Source organism: Hypomesus transpacificus, chromosome 4 (genome assembly GCF_021917145.1).
Source record: "Hypomesus transpacificus isolate Combined female chromosome 4, fHypTra1, whole genome shotgun sequence".
In the NCBI taxonomy this organism is placed as follows: domain Eukaryota; kingdom Metazoa; phylum Chordata; class Actinopteri; order Osmeriformes; family Osmeridae; genus Hypomesus; species Hypomesus transpacificus.
The window spans coordinates 7,946,149-7,964,646 of NC_061063.1; the positions used below are offsets into that span (position 1 = coordinate 7,946,149).

Consider the following 18,498-nt stretch of genomic DNA (forward strand, 5'->3'; position numbering starts at 1 on the left):
CTTCAAGTATTCCTCAGTTGTTGATTACATTGAGGTCACATTGGTTGTAAACATAGGCAAGTCCCTGTTAGTATAGATACATTGCATGTTGTACTGGGCCAATGATTTGATGTCAAACACAATAACGTGCAGAAAAGTGTATATTGCTGTTCAATAACAGGCCCAATTTGATATTAAAGTAGATCGCAATTAAATAAAATCAAGAAGTTACAAAAAGGCTAACTTTTCAAAACGAGTGGGCATTATTCTATTCAATGACGGCATTTCATTTTTGGATTATATTACATTTGGACGCTTTGAGTGGGAAATGTTCCAAGTGTCTTTGACTTGTAGCTATTTAGATAGTTGCTTGCAGGGTTATTTGGGAAGGCGCTTGATGGGTGAAGTGGCAGGTGGTTTAGTGGACAATGATGATGTGCTACCTCTTGTTGACGAGATCTTCTCTCTGGCAGCCAGTCTCTCCACCTTCAGCTGAAACAATGGATAATTACACTATTTATCTATGAATGATACTGCAGCTTTAGAAATCACTCATGCCTTGTACATTTCAGATGCTATAAAAACACAATAGAACAGCAGTAAAATCTTTTCATGTAGAAACAGTTAAGAGTTTTGGCATGATTGTAAAGCCGTTGGCACACTATTCCTCTGCCGATTCCTGCATTTGACCAACCATAAGAGTACCGCCGTATGCCTATCTGAGCATAACTGAACAGCGGTCGATTGCTCTGCACTGCCCTCTAGTGCCACTGAACATTCCTCACCCTCTCCTGGTAGCGCCTCTCCAAGTACGCCATATCTTCCTCCTCCTTCATCCTCAAGTTCGACAACGCCTGGGTCATTGACGACTCAGCTGTAAATATCAGAAAACAATCAATGTGTTGTCTTGATGCTAACTTGAGTTCCTTAAAGATGTTTTGTACAATACCTCAAAGGGTATTGTTTATTCAGTTCACCATAGAGTGCCCCCAGCTAAATTGTAAGAAGAGAAGTGAAGGGCACCTTACAGCCCACTGTGTTCTGACCTGTAGGTCCAGAGGTTGGACCATAGGCCTTCTCAAACACATGCTGTAACGCCCCTGATGGCCCAGAGGTCAAGGTGTCGAGGGGAGGAGCACCTACACATACAAACGCACAGATATTTAGAACTTTTCATTGGAATCCACATGGAAAACATCTGTGGAGATGTCTCACCTATACCGCTGTCATCGAGTCTCAGGTACCCCTCAGCCAAAGAGCTGAACCCAGTGAGTCCTCCCATTGCAGCATAAGGAACACACAGACCAACAGGGTGTCCCCGGGCCTCCCGTTCCTCTCTTGTCTCAACCTGCAGGAGGAGAGTGATGCACTAGACAGTGATGCTCAATATCAGGTTTCTATCGGGTACTGCTGAATCCTTGGTCTAGTTCAGACTGAAACTTTGACCTGAATCTCACTTGAGTCTGGTGGTCTGAGCTGGGCTCACCACACCCACAGGTGAAGGGGCTCCGGAACCCAGTACAGGATGTACCTGAGGAACAGGAGACAAGAAGTTCCAAATGGAAGAAAAAAACACACATGGATGAGGGTTCTTCGGTACACCTCGCCACCTCTTATTGGGGATGTCAGCCAAACTCACATTTCCTACACAGGTGTTTGGAGGCTGCATTGTGATCGTGGGCAGAGTGTTTGCACCTGCAGCGGATAGGCTGCGACCCGTTCAGAGGAACGTACTCATAACTGGCACATGGACATCCTGGGACCAGACATTGGAGAGCTAGAGGCCGCTCAGAAGGAACAACCTCAAAGTCTGTCTGGTGCTGCTTGTACCTGGAGAATTAAACACAAAACAGCTGTGACTATACTCAGGTATATACGCCATATTGAACCGAGCCGAGCACTTAATGTACACCAAAGTTCTGTTTTCTTCCTCTACGGGTAACAGTTACAGCGTAGGCCTATTTTACAGAATAACTACTCAAAGTTTCCCATATTACAGCATAGTTGACTGTACTGTACCCATGTTTGCAGAAACATGCTGTCTCTGGGCCTATGAGCTTGCAGTCTTTACCCCATGGCACTCCAAAGCTCACATACAGCCTGTTCTTGAATCTCTGAGGGAGGACCTTCTTCTTGTATTCTTCATATTCTTCTGGGGAAAATAGCCTGCCTCCATCGTACTCACCAACAATTCTTGGGAGAGAAACATAGAAATGGGATACGGCTACAGTAGTGCTTAATGTGTAAAGAAACGTTACCTACTGTAATGGTTAACTGACATAAAATAATTCCATAATGTTAGCTACAACAACGGATTACATCCAGGTGCTTACAAACTCTGAACCTGTCTATTGAGTTAGCAGTCTGGGTCGTGTTATCAGCGAGCTTTGGCTAGGCTACACTCCCTAGCTCGACTATTAGTTAACGCTAGTTATTTCTTTTTTTGAAACGCTTAGGCTACTTTAACCCTGAAAACAGTCAACCCTTAGTCAAACCTTCTGTATTCCAGATAGTCATCTACTGCTGTTAAAGCAGTCTTATCGAGACACAGTCTTTCCATAATGAAACCCTCGTATTAAATAGAAACTAAACAACTACTAGCTACTAGTAGTATCGAGTTAAAGCTACTCCTGCGGACCAGTGTTCACGTTGCTAAGTGATGGGCCAGGAAACCTTGATGTGTATGCCTGATCTGTTGTAGGCTTCTATGTTCTCATCCCCCCACTCCTCTCTCCTCTTCACTGTGTATGTGGGGAAAAAGTTTCGATAGGTAACAAATTGTTAATAAATAAAAATGCACAAAAATAATTGCAAGGTGTGATGTTCTCACACTCTTCTCAAAGTTTCTTACTCATCCTTATAAGACTTGAGCGTTTCATATGTGTGTGAATGTGTTTCACATGCGAGCATTTCTTATGTAGACTGTAAATGTTCAGTTGTATATGCGTGTGTGAACATTTCACATGTGAATGAGTTTCATGTGTCGATGCAAGCATTTAACGTATGTGGATTACTTGTATGAATGCGTGCATGAACATTTTACATTCATGTGAATGGGTTTCGTGTCTATGCGAGGATTTTACATGTGGTGGATGTGAGTTTTCAGTAGTATGAATGTGTGTGAACGTTTCATATGTGAATGTGTATGTGTTTCATATGTGTTTGTGTAAGGACAGTCTGAATTATTTCCTAAATGGACCCTCTTAAGTATGCATTGCATTGCAAGGTCAGACTGGACAAAATACATTTCCCAGAAGCCGCGCAGTCCGAACGATGATGACGCAGTAGTATATACAGTAGACATCATTTACTATCGACTTCTGACAGTTCGCCACTGAGTTCTTGGGGAAGGCTGTTTTTCAAAAATATTCTGAGCAAAGAAAACGACAGACTGTGCTTTTTGTGAATGTCAACCTGACAAGTTATCATGCAATATAATTGCAGCTACTTGTAACGTGAACTTGTTTTATAAGCAACATCTGGCAGCGGGCTAGCACTAGCATGGTGGTGTGGTGATGGTGTTTATACACCACGACCCTCATCGGTTGAGCTTTCTAGTTTTTGCACGCTTACAGCTCCATCTTATTTGGAATGGGAAACCAGTCTGACATCTGAAACACCACGGACTCAAAGTAACAAAGGTACGTTTTATGGAGGGGTTTCCCTTTAATCCAAATATGTCAAACTTTTTCAGGTGAAAGACGCTTTTCAACGTTTGTATCACGAGAGCTATTAACAACCGTTAGCTGCTGTCTTGAAAACTTGTTAGCTAACGCTAGCTCGCTAGCTACGCTAGTTCCCGACTACCGCTGAGATAGATTCATGCTATGCTGCAAGCTAGGAACGTTAGCTAGTTGAGGTGTTCCAAGTTGTACATTTGTTATGACTATCGTTCACAAACAGGTCTCTTCTAGCTCTAGTGAGGTTGAATAGTTAACATGACCTCAAACGTCTTGTTTTATCATTCCTGTGTTGTAAATGAGGGGTCAGGGTTTCAACGCAATCTGTCCATCTGTGTTTTAGCCAAAGCAACACTGGCCAGATTACAGAGTTGGATAAAGGTTTGACTGTGGTGTTTTCAATTCGTGACTAACAACTGTGTTGTGGAGATATGCTGCAGGGATATCCATGGATATCGCATCAATCTGCTATATACACCCTCTTCTTTTTTTTATTACACCAATTTGAGTCATGCTCGCACCACATATGTTGAGCTCATGCAGGTTTGTTGACAGTGGTGTTTTAGTGTGTGAGTCATTTCAATTCATGCTGCTGATTATTTATAATGCCCCTGAGTTGAACATATTGTTGGCACTCCAAAAGTCTTTTAGACATGCATGTGCTTCTTACACTACCAGTTCAATTTGTAACATTGACATTGCTACTTTGGTTCTCAGACAACAAAATGACCCCCAAAAAAGCATTAAAAGAAAGCTGAACAACTGTTTGGAAGAAGAGACTATGTTGCAAGAGAGTGAGGCAACTGTTGAAAACTTTCAGGAAGCAACATTTGATCAACTGTTTTCACTCTTACACCACTCTTTTTCCCATCCAGTTGTTTGCCTGGTTTATTGTTCAGTAGGAGCAAAGTAGTGACAGGTCACAGTAAGTGTGTGTGTGCGTACAGAAGAGGTGGGGGTGCATCCGTCTGGATTTTGTTACTCTTCTTTACATAATTGATTTCCCTCAGTCATTGTCCCTTATTTGACCTCCATAAGATGTGCCCACACCCATAGGACTGCAGAGAAAGAACCCAATGACAGACTGACGAAAGCAATAATATATTCAGTGAGCCTCAGCATTGTACAGTTTTTATCTAGTCTAGATTGAATTGTATCATGTTATACGATTAAGGCCCAGGTTCATGCTGGTACATGAACAACCTAGCCTATATTGTTCTGTGCTATTTAAATTGGTAGCTAATAGGGGTGTAACAATATATTACAATACAACATTTTAACAATATGTATAGTAAAGTTATGGTAATATTTTTACAATATGACGTCCATTTGATCCTATTGGTTGAGCTACCACCGCGCGACCTACTTTGCACCTGCGTCATGCATGCATGCATTCATTGTATTCACAGAAATCGCTTAATCGCAGAGTTAACTAAATTGTATGTACAACAAATACATTTTTTGAAATTCTTTAATGTTTTGGAAATAAATCTGTGAATTGAATTTCAGTTTCATATTTTTCTTTATTTATATATTTTTAAAATATTGTGATAAATATTGTATCATACACCCTGTATCGTGAGATGTGTATTGTTACACCCCTGGTAGCTAATTGTGTGTCTGTGCTAAGCAGATAAAGCACTCTAAAAGTATTTGTTTCCTGAAGCCATATTTGATGATTCTTTGACTTCAACTCATCTGTTTATATTATACTGTGTTTGTGTTTGTCTCCAGGTCTTATCTGACATCCTGAATAAAGGATGTTAGATAAGGGATGTGTTCCTGTGGTTTGATGCCAGGCTTCCTGCTCCTTCAACTTCTCGTGCTCCAGCCCTTACCCCTTACCCCTTAACTCTGTGTGCCGTAAAGACGTTCCCAGTTCACAAGGCTTCTCAGAACAAGGTCCGAAGCCACCTCCAGGCCAATCCAACAGACTCCCAGCTTCCCGCCTCAGACCGACTCGCTGTCCACCTCTTTACATACAACCCTAGCAAGCTTGCTCACCTCCTGCCTGAAACTTGAGTCCTTCTCCCTTCTTTCCTCTCACTCCCAGACCTCCAGCCCCAGTCCCTGTACCATGCTGGGTGCACTGCTGCGGAGGAACATGTCCCAGAAGCTGAGCATGCTATTGCTGGTGTTTGGGCTGGTGTGGGGACTAATGTTGTTGCGCTACACAGTGCAGCAACCACAGCACCAGAGCAGTGCCGAGCTTAGGCAGCAGATTCTTGAGCTAAGCCGACGCTACGTCAAAGTGCTCACCGAAGAGAACCAGAATTCACCTGGTGGCCCACAGGGCACCTCTATGGCAGGATATGGTAAGGGTTCAATTTAGTTGCATTTACATTGTCACTTATTAGACACTCTTATCCAGAGCGACTTACAGTCGCTTTTCTATCTTAATTGTTTGTTCAGTCTTGGTAACTTCCCTCCCTACTTGTCTCTTTCTGTTTCTTGCTCACCTCTAGCTGATCTGAAGAGGACCATTGCTGTGTTGCTGGATGATATTATGACACGGCTGGTTAAATTGGAGGGGAAGGTCGATCTGGTAGCAAACTCCTCCGCCACTAACACCTCCCATCCTGCAGGGGGTGCCCTTTCCTCCGCTCCTGCTGCCTTACATAAAGCCACCAAACAGGGGACACCTGACAGTCACCTGGAAACACCACAGCTGCCTGCACATACACCTAATAGAGCCCACCAAGGGGTATAGTGCAAGAGACTACCTGCTCTTCCCTAGTAAAGTAGTTTAGGTCTATTTTTTTATGAGGACATTTCTGCACATTTTTATATTTTCCATCATTGACTCTTTAAGGCTTCTATTCTAGCTGAGTGCTTTGGAATCTATAACGTTTTGACAACAAATAAAATGGACAAACTGAAACTTCATCCAATGGGATTTACCTCTGACAAGACAGCCAACAACACAAGAGTGGGCCAATGAATTAGCAATACTGCTTTGCCATATAAAAATTCTGAACTAATTCATGCAGTCATGGTAGATTGGAAATTGTGTCATGTAGCCTTGGTTTTCTGCAGCTCCGGTGCTTACATAAGGGGACGCGCTTTCTTGATAATATATGTGAAGAGAGCAATTAAGCTGTAGACTTTAGATAGAGATAATCCAAAGAATGATATTTGCACTCTCTTTGAAAGCTTGACGAATCTTATTTTTACCAAAAGATTATTTTAAGAGGACTAAATAACGTGTGGGGGGTGCTGTATGTCATTGTTATGGCTCAATTCTAGATTGATCTCTCATGACCTTACCTTGGGTTGAACTCTGTTGATCATCCTTGCAGATTCTGAGTTTGAATATGTCTTGAGTTGAACCCAATTGGTCACTTTCACATTTTCTGTAATGGTTTACATCACAGATTGATTAGTAGGGTCCTAATATCCCTTGCCAAAATGTACATCATTATCACTTGAGTGTGGTAGTTAATCGTTTGTACTCGAGCCTACAGGTCAGCCATTACATCAAGAAACGTTGGTTGGTAGAAGGTTATTTCATATTTTAGACACACTGATTGATGCAATGTCAGGGAAGTGTATGAAAAGTCAGACTGATTATATATACAGTACGTGGATATACATTGGAGAGGAACTTAGAAAGGCAATTGAAATGTAGCTAGTGATTTGTGATGACTATTGTGTGTCTCATATGGTCATCCGACCCCACACCCACCAACAACAAAAAAATACAATCATTCTTATGACATACTGTGTCTCCTTTGGGCCCTGTACATCTAATACACTGGTCTATCGGAACTTGTATTGTGCCTTGTCTAATGCTTTATTAACTGCTATGTGATTGATTCGATGCGACTTTATTCATATTTTTGGTATTTACCTGTACCTCTAACATGTTTTGGTTTAAGAGACAGAGCGTGGAATAACGTATCCGGTCGCAAGCATTCGCATATGACGTCAACAGAAATTCTGCAGCGACAACCTCTGCCTTGCTTCATCCGCCATCTTGCCAGAACTACCGCACTTGTCTTGGCCAGCACAAAAGAAGGCAGAGAAACAGCTGCTGCCTGCCAGCAAATATCGTTACTTCAAAGAGCCGTTGCTATCGTGGTAGTCCTACGTACCAAAATCGTAATACAAAATGAGTGACATTGAGGATGGAAACTTTGACGGACCAGTAAGTATTGATGGTGTTAGCTAATTTAGCTATCTAGCTAGCTAGCTAAATCGTCTTTCCATTTCTATTCTCCCGAGTCCTTGCTAACAAGAATTGTTAGCTTGTAGAGCTAGCTCGATTAGCTAGCCTATGTGTTGGAAGGTACTAAGGTAGCCTAGCCAGCTAGCACTAAAACATTTAGCACTTTATTGTAGCTAGCTCTAGCTGTCTGAGATTGGCCTGTCCAGCGTCGGTAACGTGTCCATATAAATATAATGTTTCAGATGGGTACATGGGTAGCTAGCTTGTTATTCGTTGACATTAATCAATTGTTAACGGGCGACACAAACGTTTAAGTAGGCTACAATAGCACAGTACGTAGCTAGCCTACTACTACTACTACTAGGCTTCAGCTAACTACTAATGTAAATAAGGATAGCTGGTCATTCACAAGTGTTTGCCTATAAACGTTAGCTGGAGCTAATGAACTCAATTTGCAATTTGCTGAATCAAAACTACTTGGCGAAACCTAATCCATACGAGGGCCATTTTAAACGTTATTTATACCAGCCTGTTTGCCTGTACGTGGTACTATAATAGCGTTGCTCATGCGTCCACCTAGCTAAACAAAAGATTGATGGCTCCCTTTTAATTAACTTGAATTCCATAAAACGTATGCTACGTTTTATTCGATATCCTGTTATGTTATCTAAATGTTTCTTGAAACGTGGATCCAATTGGGATTCGAATTAGCCAGCTGGTAATGTACGTCGTCTAACGTACATTTAGGCTAAAACGACACTAACTACTATTACCACCAAATGTTACTGTGACCTACTATTAGCTACATAAAGTCACATCACATTGAATGAACGATTGTATTAGTTTGGATCTCCCCATTTTATACTGCAAGGCCATTCTGGTAAATAGTAGAGAGTAGACATAGATGGTATTGATAGGTCAAAAAGTCCACTATCTTCTAGTTCTAACATGGGTAACGCGAGCCAGTGTAGTAGGGAAGCTATGTTTAATTTTCTTTAAAACTGCTCCTCCTTTCCTGCTTCCAAAGCTCTGTCATGCTCTGAAACTATGTAACACACAGTGCAGCTTTATCCTGCTTTATACAAAGCCACAGTAGATAAATGTTTCTCATTTGAGTAATTATAACTTTAAATCAGTAAGTTAGCCCTTTGTCAGTCAACCATTGTAATTGTTCACCTGTAGAAATAGTTAATTTCACATTATATTTTTTTTAAACCCATGATCTTAATTATTTTGAATGTTCTTTTTTCATTAAGGTTATTGATCGTGAAGGATTTGAAGAGTTTTATCCAAGAATGTGGAAGAAACTATCCAAGATTAAAGAAGGCTAATGAAAACATTTACAGAGCAGAACATAGAAGTGGGAAGGGAGAAAAAGAACGGAAGATGGGTCAGATATAGAAGCACTTGCATTGTTATGGCTAAAAATCAGAACTGGTTTCAATTTGGGGAAGAGAGAAAAAAAAACCCGGAATCAGAAAATGAAAAACTGAAAAAAGAAGAACGAAGAACAGTAGAATTCCTGAGAGAAGGGAGTAGCGTTAACAGAATCTGGACGAATGAATGTATCCATAGGTTAAGTAAATGTACGGTTTATGTTCCAAACGTATCTTTATACTGCTATGCTCTCTGTCTCTGTATGTGCATGTTAACTGCAGCTTGTTTCCTTGGTGGCCCAGTTGGGGGACAGGAGAGACATGTTGAATAACACGGGGGTTCTGAATGTTAAGAACACCACCCTAGGCCATACATTAATATTATGTTCTCTATGTTTGCGCAATTTGAGCACTGACTCTTTCCTCCACAGTTTGAGCTGTTTTGATGAGGTGTTGTATGAGGATTTGTTTACATAAGTTGCGTTTGTGTTACCTGCAATATGTGTGTGTGTGTGCTTGTTATGAACTGTGTTGTGGTGTGAGAACCTCACTGACAAGCTTCTATGCTACTAGGATTCTCGCTCCCCATCCAAATCGGACCGTGGCAGTCCAGTTGGAGTCAAGTCTGAAAGCCCTTCCCACTCCCCCAGCCTATCCCGAGTTTCCAAACACTCAGAGTCTCGATCCCGTTCACGCTCAAAGTCCAGGTTCGCTGAACACATCAGTTGCCGTATCCAACCATACCCACCCACACACTAATTTATTGACATGTATCATTTTCTGCGTGCATTCATGGGCAACATCTCCACCGACTTCAGGTCTCCCTCTCGGAGGCACTCCAACCGCCGGTACAGCCGTTCCCCGTCTCGCTCCCCGTCGGACCAGAAGAAGTCCCACTCTCGCTCCTTCAGCCCGGAGTACCGTCGGAAAAAGAGCGAGAGCACCTCGCCCATGTCCAGCCGCCGCCGCAACACCGGCAGCAGAGTGAGTCTGGGTTTACATTTACATGACATTTATTCATTTAGCAGATGCTTTTATCCAAAGCGACTTCAAAGACAGAGCTTTACAAAAAGTGCATAGGTCAGTGATCATAAACAACGAGATGGCCCCAAACATTGCGGGTTTAGGAGTTCAAAAGCCACCCTGTAGAAAAACACTCACCATAGACGCTAATATAGATTATATGATAAGATTGCACGTTTTGAGAGACTCATGCACCACTTGTTTGTCATTGAATTCATGCATTGTAAACAATCACTCAATCACGGTCTGTAGGGCATGTCACATTCATGTATATAATGAGTTGGCACATTGGCACCAAATACTGCCTGTGACAGTTTGAAGAACATTTAACTTTTTGTATCAATATCTGTACATTTTGGTCAAAGTAAATCTTGTTGCATATAAACAATAGGAACATGCATATCTTTCAAACGATAAGACTAGGTGTTTCCATACTTTTGACTGGCACTGTATCATGTATAGATCATTGAATGTAAGTCGATATAGTTTAATTTACAATTAGACTGGGTAGCTTGTTTTTTTTACTGTGTAATTCCTTGTTCATACCAGCTCCCTCAAATGTAGGTAAGCCACTTGGTGGTGGTGATGATGATGACGTTTTTATTAACCCCTCTTATGACCCCTCCTCCCCTCCCTCTCATTACACCAACAGAGCCATGACTTCAAAAAAGAAACATTCAGTCATGATGCAAGTGATGGGGGTGAAGCCAGGGTATGTGGACCTTCTTACCTACAACAATCAAGAGAGTATCTAAGTGAAATAGGGCCAAACTAAGCCGGGTAATGTGTGTGAGGCCTTTAAGCTTATTGAATGGAAGGAGTAAGAGGTCCTTGAGAAGTTTAGTCTCAAAACTGTATGTGCAAACATTGTAGACCCTGTGACGTTCTTTGAAAATCTGCACAAGAAGGGGTTATTAAAAACTGTCATACAGTTACCCATAGAATACATTTGAAGAATTGTATTATGAAAGGATATTCAGGAAATACTTCATGAGTGGGGCGGTATGGATGAGTACGTTGTGGCCAGTGTGTTAATGACTCAGGGGATCTGAAACCTGTGCTTACACCACACGGTCGCTAACGGTGACCATAACTTCCCCAGGCTAACCCTGACCCCAACACATGCCTGGGGGTATTTGGCCTGAGCTTGTACACCACAGAGCGGGACATCAGGGAGGTGTTCTCACGCTACGGGCCGCTGGCGGGGGTCAACGTGGTGTACGATCAACGCACAGGCCGCTCCCGAGGCTTCGCTTTCGTCTACTTTGAGAGAATTGATGATTCCAAAGAGGTAAACAAAGAATTTAATTGGTTTGTGTTAGACTGTGCACATGAAAATTACATATTTGTCTTGACTAGCAAGGACAAATGAAAGTGAAACATTTTATGTATTTGTTTCGTGTGTTTACACTCTATCACCACTAGGTGTCAGTCTTTCCAAGCACTTAGAATCCCATGTCTCAACTACTTTTTAAGTAGTTGACAAGTAGAATGATGCTAAATGGAGCTAAATGGTTTTATATAGATAAGCTACAGATACCGGATCATTTTATGTAGTTATGACTGATTTTGAACTCTTGTGCCCTGAAGGCAATGGAGCGTGCCAATGGAATGGAACTGGATGGGAGGCGCATCAGAGTGGACTATTCCATTACCAAACGCGCCCATACCCCTACGCCAGGCATTTACATGGGACGACCGACATAGTAAGACAAGCAAGATTAACGCTGTAGATGTTGCATGTATCCAATCGGTTCAACAACCTTTTGATTGGGTAGAAGAATGCACTTTTGGCATGATTTATGTGCCCCTAGAAATACAGGTAGTTGTTCACCAACATTTTTATATCGTGTCTTCAGTAATGGAGGTGGTGGAGGTGGAGGTGGCGGGAGCGGGAGCGGCGGTAGCAGCAGTGGAGGCAGAAGGGGGGGTCGGGACTACGACCGCAGCTACGACCGCAGCTACGACCACGGCAATGATCGCGGCTACGACCGCGGCTACGACCGCGGCTACGACCGCGGCTACGACCGTGGCTATGACCGATATGATGACTACGATACCAAATACAGGTGAGTTGAACGTTTAGCCGGGACAACCAATCTCTGTTTATCATGGGCACGTCTGTGGATGAGGAAATCTAAACGGTGACCCTTGGGCCTCTTGCTCTCCTTTACCAGTCGCAGGCGCTCTCCTTCACCATACTACAGCCGATACAGGTCTCGTTCTAGGTCCCGGTCCTATAGCCCAAGTAAGTACACACACTTACACTGAGCTCTCATCCTTTCCACCCACTACAGTGTGATTCTTCGTGGCCATTTGAATAGACATGAAGCTTTACTGCAAATTCTTGTGTTCTTGTAGGACGATACTGAGAAGCTCATATCAACGTGTCGTCATTTCTTCATGGAGGTTGGATCGTAGGGGACCATCTCTCAAGGTGGGAAAGGGGACACATTGTCAAGCTAACACAAGTGTATATCAACAATAGCCTGAACTCTTCTATGACTTGTCTTCTTATAAATATGAGTTAAGAGGGAGTCATTTGTTTATGTGCTGTAGATGTCTTAATTTCTAAATATTTGGATGCATCCATGTGTGGATTGAACTGCCAGACTGTTCTGAAACATAAATGCTCCCTTCTGCTGATCTTTTGCTTTGGCTGACCCTACTGATTTTTATTTTATTTTTATCGATCTGTTATTTACTGGCCAGGTGAGGGTGTGTAGGTCACCTACCTCCAACCCAGTATAAGTGATTCTGTCGAGGATGCATCGCAGTGTGATTTTTTTGGATTTTTGTTTGGGGGAGGTTGGGGTTGCGATTAAAACAGTAGGCCTATAGTTGATATGAAATGGTATTTGGGTCTTTATTCAAACCCTTGAGTCTTGGGAGTATAATTTGAATACTTCCAGAGAATTTTTAATGTATTTTCTGTTTGTTTTTGACAATAAAAAGAAAATCTCCGATGTGTATTGTTTATTTGTTTTTAACAATGGATTGCGCTCTTGAGATACACTTGGATACATTTTGACTGAGCAGTGCCTTATAACACAAGACTGTCAACCTTTATCTGCAGCCGACCTTCCACTGTCTATTTAATCCCAGCATTCCTAGTTCCAGATAGCCCACTAACAATGCATTCACCGGAATGGGTGTGATGTGATTATATGCAAAGATTTACATTCCACTAACTATACTGATTAGCATGGCAGAGGTGAGATGCATGTAAAGTGGCTAGCACCTCAGGCTGCCTGGCTGACCAAAAGAATGACATCTATCAAGCAAAGAGATAATAGTCCTAAAAATAACACTTCAGGACCAAGGTAATGGGTGTGCTCAAAGTCCTGATGTTGGAAGACAGAAGAGTGGCACATTCACATGCCAGATGGTTCTACAGATTCCTTAGGAACCGTTAACGACAAGGGACAAGGGTTAACGCGTGGTCTATCAGCAGAGCATTTTATAGTCACATGCTTTCTGTTCATAGTCTACTTATCTGACTTTGTGATACAAATACCATCCTGGAAGAGGAATGAGCTGAACATTTTGAGAAGGGAACAGTGAGGCTGCACATGTAAGTCATGACAGTCTCCATGTCATCTTGTTTAAGTCTTCTAACCTGGGTAACATCTAGACATAGACGTCTTCTCCAAAATGGCCGCGTAGAAACATTTTGGAGATGTACTGTAGTTTTTTCATGAAAAGTTGACCAGTGGGAGCTTAAGAACAAAATCACATGATCAGACGATGAATAATTGTGTGTGTATTTTATCCCAGAAACAATCCAAGATGCAGGTGTTGAAATATATACATTTAAAACACAGAAAAAACCACTCCAGTCAAACTTTAGAGTTTGAGAAGAATCAACGAACACATGAGCCACTGTAACATCCAGTTAAAGTGCCTAATACAGCCTGACACAAAGTGACATAAATAATGAATATAAAGATGAGTATTGGAAATAGGAGGTGTTAGAAAAACATGGGACTACCAGTGATGCCATGGGTACCCTTTGATCTTAAAATGGTGAAGATAGTTCAGACATGTATGGCTACCACTGGCTCACTTCACTGAGGGTGTAACTAACTTCAAACTAAAAGATCAAACGTAAAGCCTCTAAAGTTTGGATTAAAGTGGTGAAGTCAAAGTCAAACGGCAGGGCATCACTAAGGAAGAACCCTAGCCTTTGGTAGCATCAACGCATGGCAGACCGCAGGCTGCTAAAAGTAAAGATCACAAATGTACTAAACATGGCTACCTCAAGGAATAAACTGTAAATGTGTCTAAATATTTAGCAGCTTCAAATGGAGCCGACTACAAAAAAAGATGTAAGGAGAAAAACAAAGATGCTTTAGATGACCCTCAGTCTTCGTCTGATAGTCGACATGGCAGATATTTTACTGTTTAAAATTCCAGGCTGAAAAAACACAGAGCCAAAACACAGATGTCATTGTTCATATAAACTTTAATACTGATAAAACCAGTATGGTTAAATGGACTTTGTTACAGAAAGTATTGGTAGTCTAGCGATTACAAAAAGGTTGGAATGACATTTTTGTACCTACACCGCTGGACAGTAAACTGTTAACTGAAGTGGTAAACTGCTATATAAAGAGATGCATCATGCTGCTCCATCATGAGTAACTATACGGCTGCACCCAACTGAAAATACTTCTGATGTGTGGCTAAACAATCAACCAGAACGAACACATGACTGCCACTAGGCATTAAAGTGCTTAATATGTGCACATTCCTGTTACTTCACAATAATATATTACAAGCAGAGCAATAACTTTATTTAGAATCATGGTGAATTACCTCTTTGATGCATTAAATTATTCATTGATTTCATGCTATTACCTATTCCCAATCCCTCTGCAGATATCAAAAACACATCAGACACATTCCATCTGAAAGAATTCCAAGAAATATATGACTAGAGCTATAGTAATGGTTTGACATAACATATTAAAGACATGTCATTCAACTTAAATGTATTCTTATGAATGAAAGCCAAGATTGGAAATTACATTGGAAAGATCCTTTTCTATTTTTACAACACTGAATCTTGATTTGACAACTTACTTAGGTGGAGCTATTTATTTTCATTAAATGCAGCCCAGATAATGTGATCAAAAGACACTCTGCTATTCGTGTCTGTCTGTGTGTGTGTGTGTGTGTGTGTGTGGGGGGGGGGGTTGTAAATTAGTAATAAGTGATCATACTGAATACTTTTTCATTCATTCATACTCCCTAAACTGTTTGCATCTGCTGTAAGTCGAAATGCTATAAATATTATTATCAAATACCTTTTCATCCAGTCAGCAAATTCTGCTCACATTAAACGTTCTCTCCTCGAAAAGAAACAAAACAAGAAACTTTCACATGAACATTAATGCAGTAATGTACCAAACATGACTCGTTTTACTAACTTTGTCATTGAGGAAACACATAACCAACTTCTACATCCATTTAAATCCAATCATTATAAAAAAAACGTTTTTTTTTGGGGGGGGGGGAGTTGCTTCAACAAGTATAATAAATATACATTCAAAAAAAAGTACATGTTATCTGGTCTGAAGTAAACTACCGCCATGTTCTGATATATGGAGACTGGAACGTCTATAGGAGAAATAAGTAGCAAGAATGTTTTTCAATTTGCCTACTTTTGAAAAAAAGTAAACCTAAATGTACACTGATATCTGTTTGACTCGATATGTAGCCTATGCTGTTAGATAGTTACACGGTAGTTATTAAATTCAATAGTTTCGTTTAATCTTTATCTTGTATATAGCTTACAAACAACATTTTCCTCAACATGGCGTGCACGACGAAATGTTCCATACATTCTAACTAGCTCGCAGCTCTAAGCCAATGAAATGTACACAAAACCTAGGAAGAATGAGACGAAGCGAAATGTTTGAATTTAGGCTAGTAGAAGGAAAGAAATAAGGGTATCTCACCCGAACATTATTGGATTTCTTGATTCGTTGAACGGCCCAAACTAATAATGTTAAGTTTCCTTCCAAAGATAACGACTGGACAAAGTTACATCAAATATAGCCTATGCATTAAAAGTTCTATATTTTACATCACAGATCACTTGGAAACAAACGAATCTCAACGATTTCAGGCTATCTATATTCTTTACATTAGACCCACAGATATAAAGACATCGTTTCGTTTTACTTTATTTAAGTCAGTTTACCCCCTATATGGAATGTGGCCAAACCAGTCTATTCGTCCTATAAGAATGGGGGCGGAGACAATTTCTGTACATTCCCCAGCGATTTCTCCCCACTCTCAAGGTATTTGGTCAATTTGTAAGCAACAAACTTGGAATGGGTGAAGAGGATTCGGATTGTAGGCTACACATAGCTGCTATACTTTATGCTTTGATTTTTTTATAATAACAAACAAGGCTAAATTTGGACGATACCTTTTCACGAACAGCAACTGTATGAATGGTGAATAACTTAAGAAATAAGAGCACTATTTGCCTGTACTATTTCGTTACTATGTATTTTATGATTAAGATATATCTAATAGACAACATTTTATTGGCTTGCTTATAGTGAGGTCATTTTTTTCAAACAACGAAAATGTATAAAGTGTAAAATACAAGACAGGGCACTGTTCTAATATTGACCATGTGTGGTCGCTTAGACAGAATTCATTCTGACCGCTAATTGTAAATAAACCTTTCACTAAATTATTTAAAATAGCCTATAGACACGTTTTATAGATATGCTATTCCCTTGAGATTTAGACCATTATTAGGCGATTCTAACATACAATTGACAACTTTTAACGTAATCCAAGACTGTACAACTTCTCAAAACGTGTTATTTCGAACATATTAATGGACCAGCTGCAATTTTATATTTTGATTGACTGCGGGGATTTATTTACCCATATAATATAGAAGGTTTCTTCGCGCGCTGTTTCATAAAGTATAGCGGCGTAAGAGAGCCAATGAATGAACACGCTGAAGCCGAGCCAGCAGAAACAGGACGTAGAAAGACGAAGCAATCTAATTGGATACTTTGCTAAACCAATGAGAGTATGCTTCTCTGTGTTTTCCCAGAAAAGTGGCAGTGCATGAGGTTTTGTATTTGGCTGTGACTAAATCATGTTGTATATTTTAATGCATGTGACAAATGTATAACTAAAGTCTTTTAACCACTTTGTGAAAATTGTGAACTTGTTATTAAGTTGTAATAAATTACTCAATAAAAACAGTGAAGCCATTGTAGGTGTGTAATGCCTAAATTTGAATTATTATAATACATATTTAAATGCTTGGTGGACATTTCTTGACATCACATGGACAGCTGTAAGCCTATTTTACTCAGACTTGACACGTTTTAAACAGAGTCTTGGGAATGTTTTAATCTTGGACTTAAGTTGACGTATCTTACACAGTAAATTTTCCCCAAAACACATAGCTATTGGGCAAGGCCTCCCACAAATCAACAGTGACCTGAACACAAAAGACAAACTACATACATTGTGTCCAAGCTGCGTGTCTAATATGCGCCCATTTAAGTTTTTTAAATCTAGATTTTAGAACGGCATCCGGGTAGTGCCTTTTGACTTTACAATATTGGCAGTATGATTATGTATTAGGCTATTGGTGCAAAAATAACATTTTAAACTTGCTAGTTACAATGCAAAGTATCTGCAGTGCCAGGCTCCCACCTTCTCTGCATTCATATGCATTGCCTCCCCACGGCGGAGACACAAGAGTGATTCATTCGCCATATCACTAGTCAGCATGCAACATGGCAGGCCCAATTTAAGGCCGAATTATTACAATATGTATGCCGTACTACGGAACAGGATCTATATCGCACCATGGCACTCTCTGCCCTTCTTAGCTGTTCCGCGTGTTCATGGACTTTGTAGTGTGTGAGGATCCGGGAGGGAGGAACTTCTATCTTGCTGGAGAAGATGGATGCCGCCATGTGGATGAATTTCGTGATATCACCATGTAGACCGTGGGCCTAAAACAGACGTATAACTCTCCCCCCTATATCCCAATTCTTCTAAATGAACATAAACATACAATTAGAATGATAAACTACAACAGTGTGATATAATTTATGAATGGCCCCACCCCCTGTTCTTTCTCTATACTGATCCATACACTCATCCGCCACAAATTCACGTGCGCGCAAGCCCCCGCTTGCTGTCCCCCTGCTGTGGATGTGCGTGAGCGCGCTTCCGTTTTACTATTTCTTCAGTGACCAATGAGAATCGACGCTTTGCA

The 18,498-nt window shown here is 40.9% G+C and overlaps 3 protein-coding genes across 6 annotated transcripts; 2 read left to right on the forward strand and 1 right to left on the reverse strand.

The window, feature by feature from the left end:
- Nucleotides 1-740: 740 nt before the first annotated feature.
- fam221a (family with sequence similarity 221 member A) lies at nucleotides 741-2,539 on the reverse strand. The gene is made up of 7 exons (XM_047019708.1): nucleotides 2,475-2,539; nucleotides 1,999-2,172; nucleotides 1,619-1,809; nucleotides 1,437-1,510; nucleotides 1,195-1,327; nucleotides 1,026-1,118; nucleotides 741-853 (listed from the first exon to the last, which is right to left on the reverse strand). The coding sequence occupies exons 1-7, from the start codon at nucleotides 2,537-2,539 to the stop codon at nucleotides 741-743; spliced, it is 843 nt and encodes a 280-aa protein (XP_046875664.1).
- A 722-nt stretch (nucleotides 2,540-3,261) lies between these two features.
- ccdc126 (coiled-coil domain containing 126) lies at nucleotides 3,262-6,540 on the forward strand. Of its 2 annotated transcripts, XM_047019153.1 has the most exons (4): nucleotides 3,262-3,620; nucleotides 5,394-5,561; nucleotides 5,713-5,974; nucleotides 6,125-6,540. In XM_047019153.1, the coding sequence occupies exons 3-4, from the start codon at nucleotides 5,737-5,739 to the stop codon at nucleotides 6,367-6,369; spliced, it is 483 nt and encodes a 160-aa protein (XP_046875109.1). In that variant the 5' UTR covers nucleotides 3,262-3,620; nucleotides 5,394-5,561; nucleotides 5,713-5,736; the 3' UTR covers nucleotides 6,370-6,540. The 2 variants fall into 2 exon arrangements, with proteins under 2 accessions (XP_046875109.1, XP_046875108.1); XM_047019152.1 differs by having other exon boundaries at nucleotides 5,394-5,974.
- A 1,175-nt stretch (nucleotides 6,541-7,715) lies between these two features.
- Nucleotides 7,716-13,192, forward strand: tra2a (transformer 2 alpha homolog). Of its 3 annotated transcripts, none has more exons than XM_047019149.1 (9): nucleotides 7,716-7,806; nucleotides 9,777-9,910; nucleotides 10,022-10,187; nucleotides 10,879-10,938; nucleotides 11,329-11,517; nucleotides 11,817-11,932; nucleotides 12,086-12,295; nucleotides 12,404-12,474; nucleotides 12,588-13,192. In XM_047019149.1, exons 1-9 carry the CDS (start codon nucleotides 7,771-7,773, stop codon nucleotides 12,596-12,598), a joined length of 993 nt encoding a protein of 330 aa, XP_046875105.1. In that variant the 5' UTR covers nucleotides 7,716-7,770; the 3' UTR covers nucleotides 12,599-13,192. The 3 variants fall into 3 exon arrangements, with proteins under 3 accessions (XP_046875105.1, XP_046875106.1, XP_046875107.1); XM_047019150.1 differs by having other exon boundaries at nucleotides 12,410-12,474; XM_047019151.1 differs by lacking the exon at nucleotides 7,716-7,806 and adding an exon at nucleotides 9,322-9,413.
- Nucleotides 13,193-18,498: the final 5,306 nt, after the last annotated feature.

What these genes read in the sequence shown, in the direction of transcription:
- tra2a (XM_047019149.1), top strand. Translation starts at nt 7,771, where the DNA reads ATGAGTGACATTGAGGATGGAAACTTTGACGGACCA. An exon ending in TACATGGGACGACCGACATA is followed by an intron (nt 11,933 to 12,085) that starts GTAAGACAAGCA and finishes TCGTGTCTTCAG; the next exon opens with TAATGGAGGTGGTGGAGGTG. An exon ending in GACTACGATACCAAATACAG is followed by an intron (nt 12,296 to 12,403) that starts GTGAGTTGAACG and finishes CTCCTTTACCAG; the next exon opens with TCGCAGGCGCTCTCCTTCAC.
- ccdc126 (XM_047019152.1), top strand. Translation starts at nt 5,737, where the DNA reads ATGCTGGGTGCACTGCTGCGGAGGAACATGTCCCAGAAGCTGAGCATG. An exon ending in CACCTCTATGGCAGGATATG is followed by an intron (nt 5,975 to 6,124) that starts GTAAGGGTTCAA and finishes GCTCACCTCTAG; the next exon opens with CTGATCTGAAGAGGACCATT.
- fam221a (XM_047019708.1), bottom strand. Translation starts at nt 2,539, where the DNA reads ATGGAAAGACTGTGTCTCGATAAGACTGCTTTAACAGCAGTAGATGAC. An exon ending in GACTATCTGGAATACAGAAG is followed by an intron (nt 2,173 to 2,474) that starts GTTTGACTAAGG and finishes TTCTCTCCCAAG; the next exon opens with AATTGTTGGTGAGTACGATG. An exon ending in GCTCAGACCACCAGACTCAA is followed by an intron (nt 1,328 to 1,436) that starts GTGAGATTCAGG and finishes CTCCTCCTGCAG; the next exon opens with GTTGAGACAAGAGAGGAACG.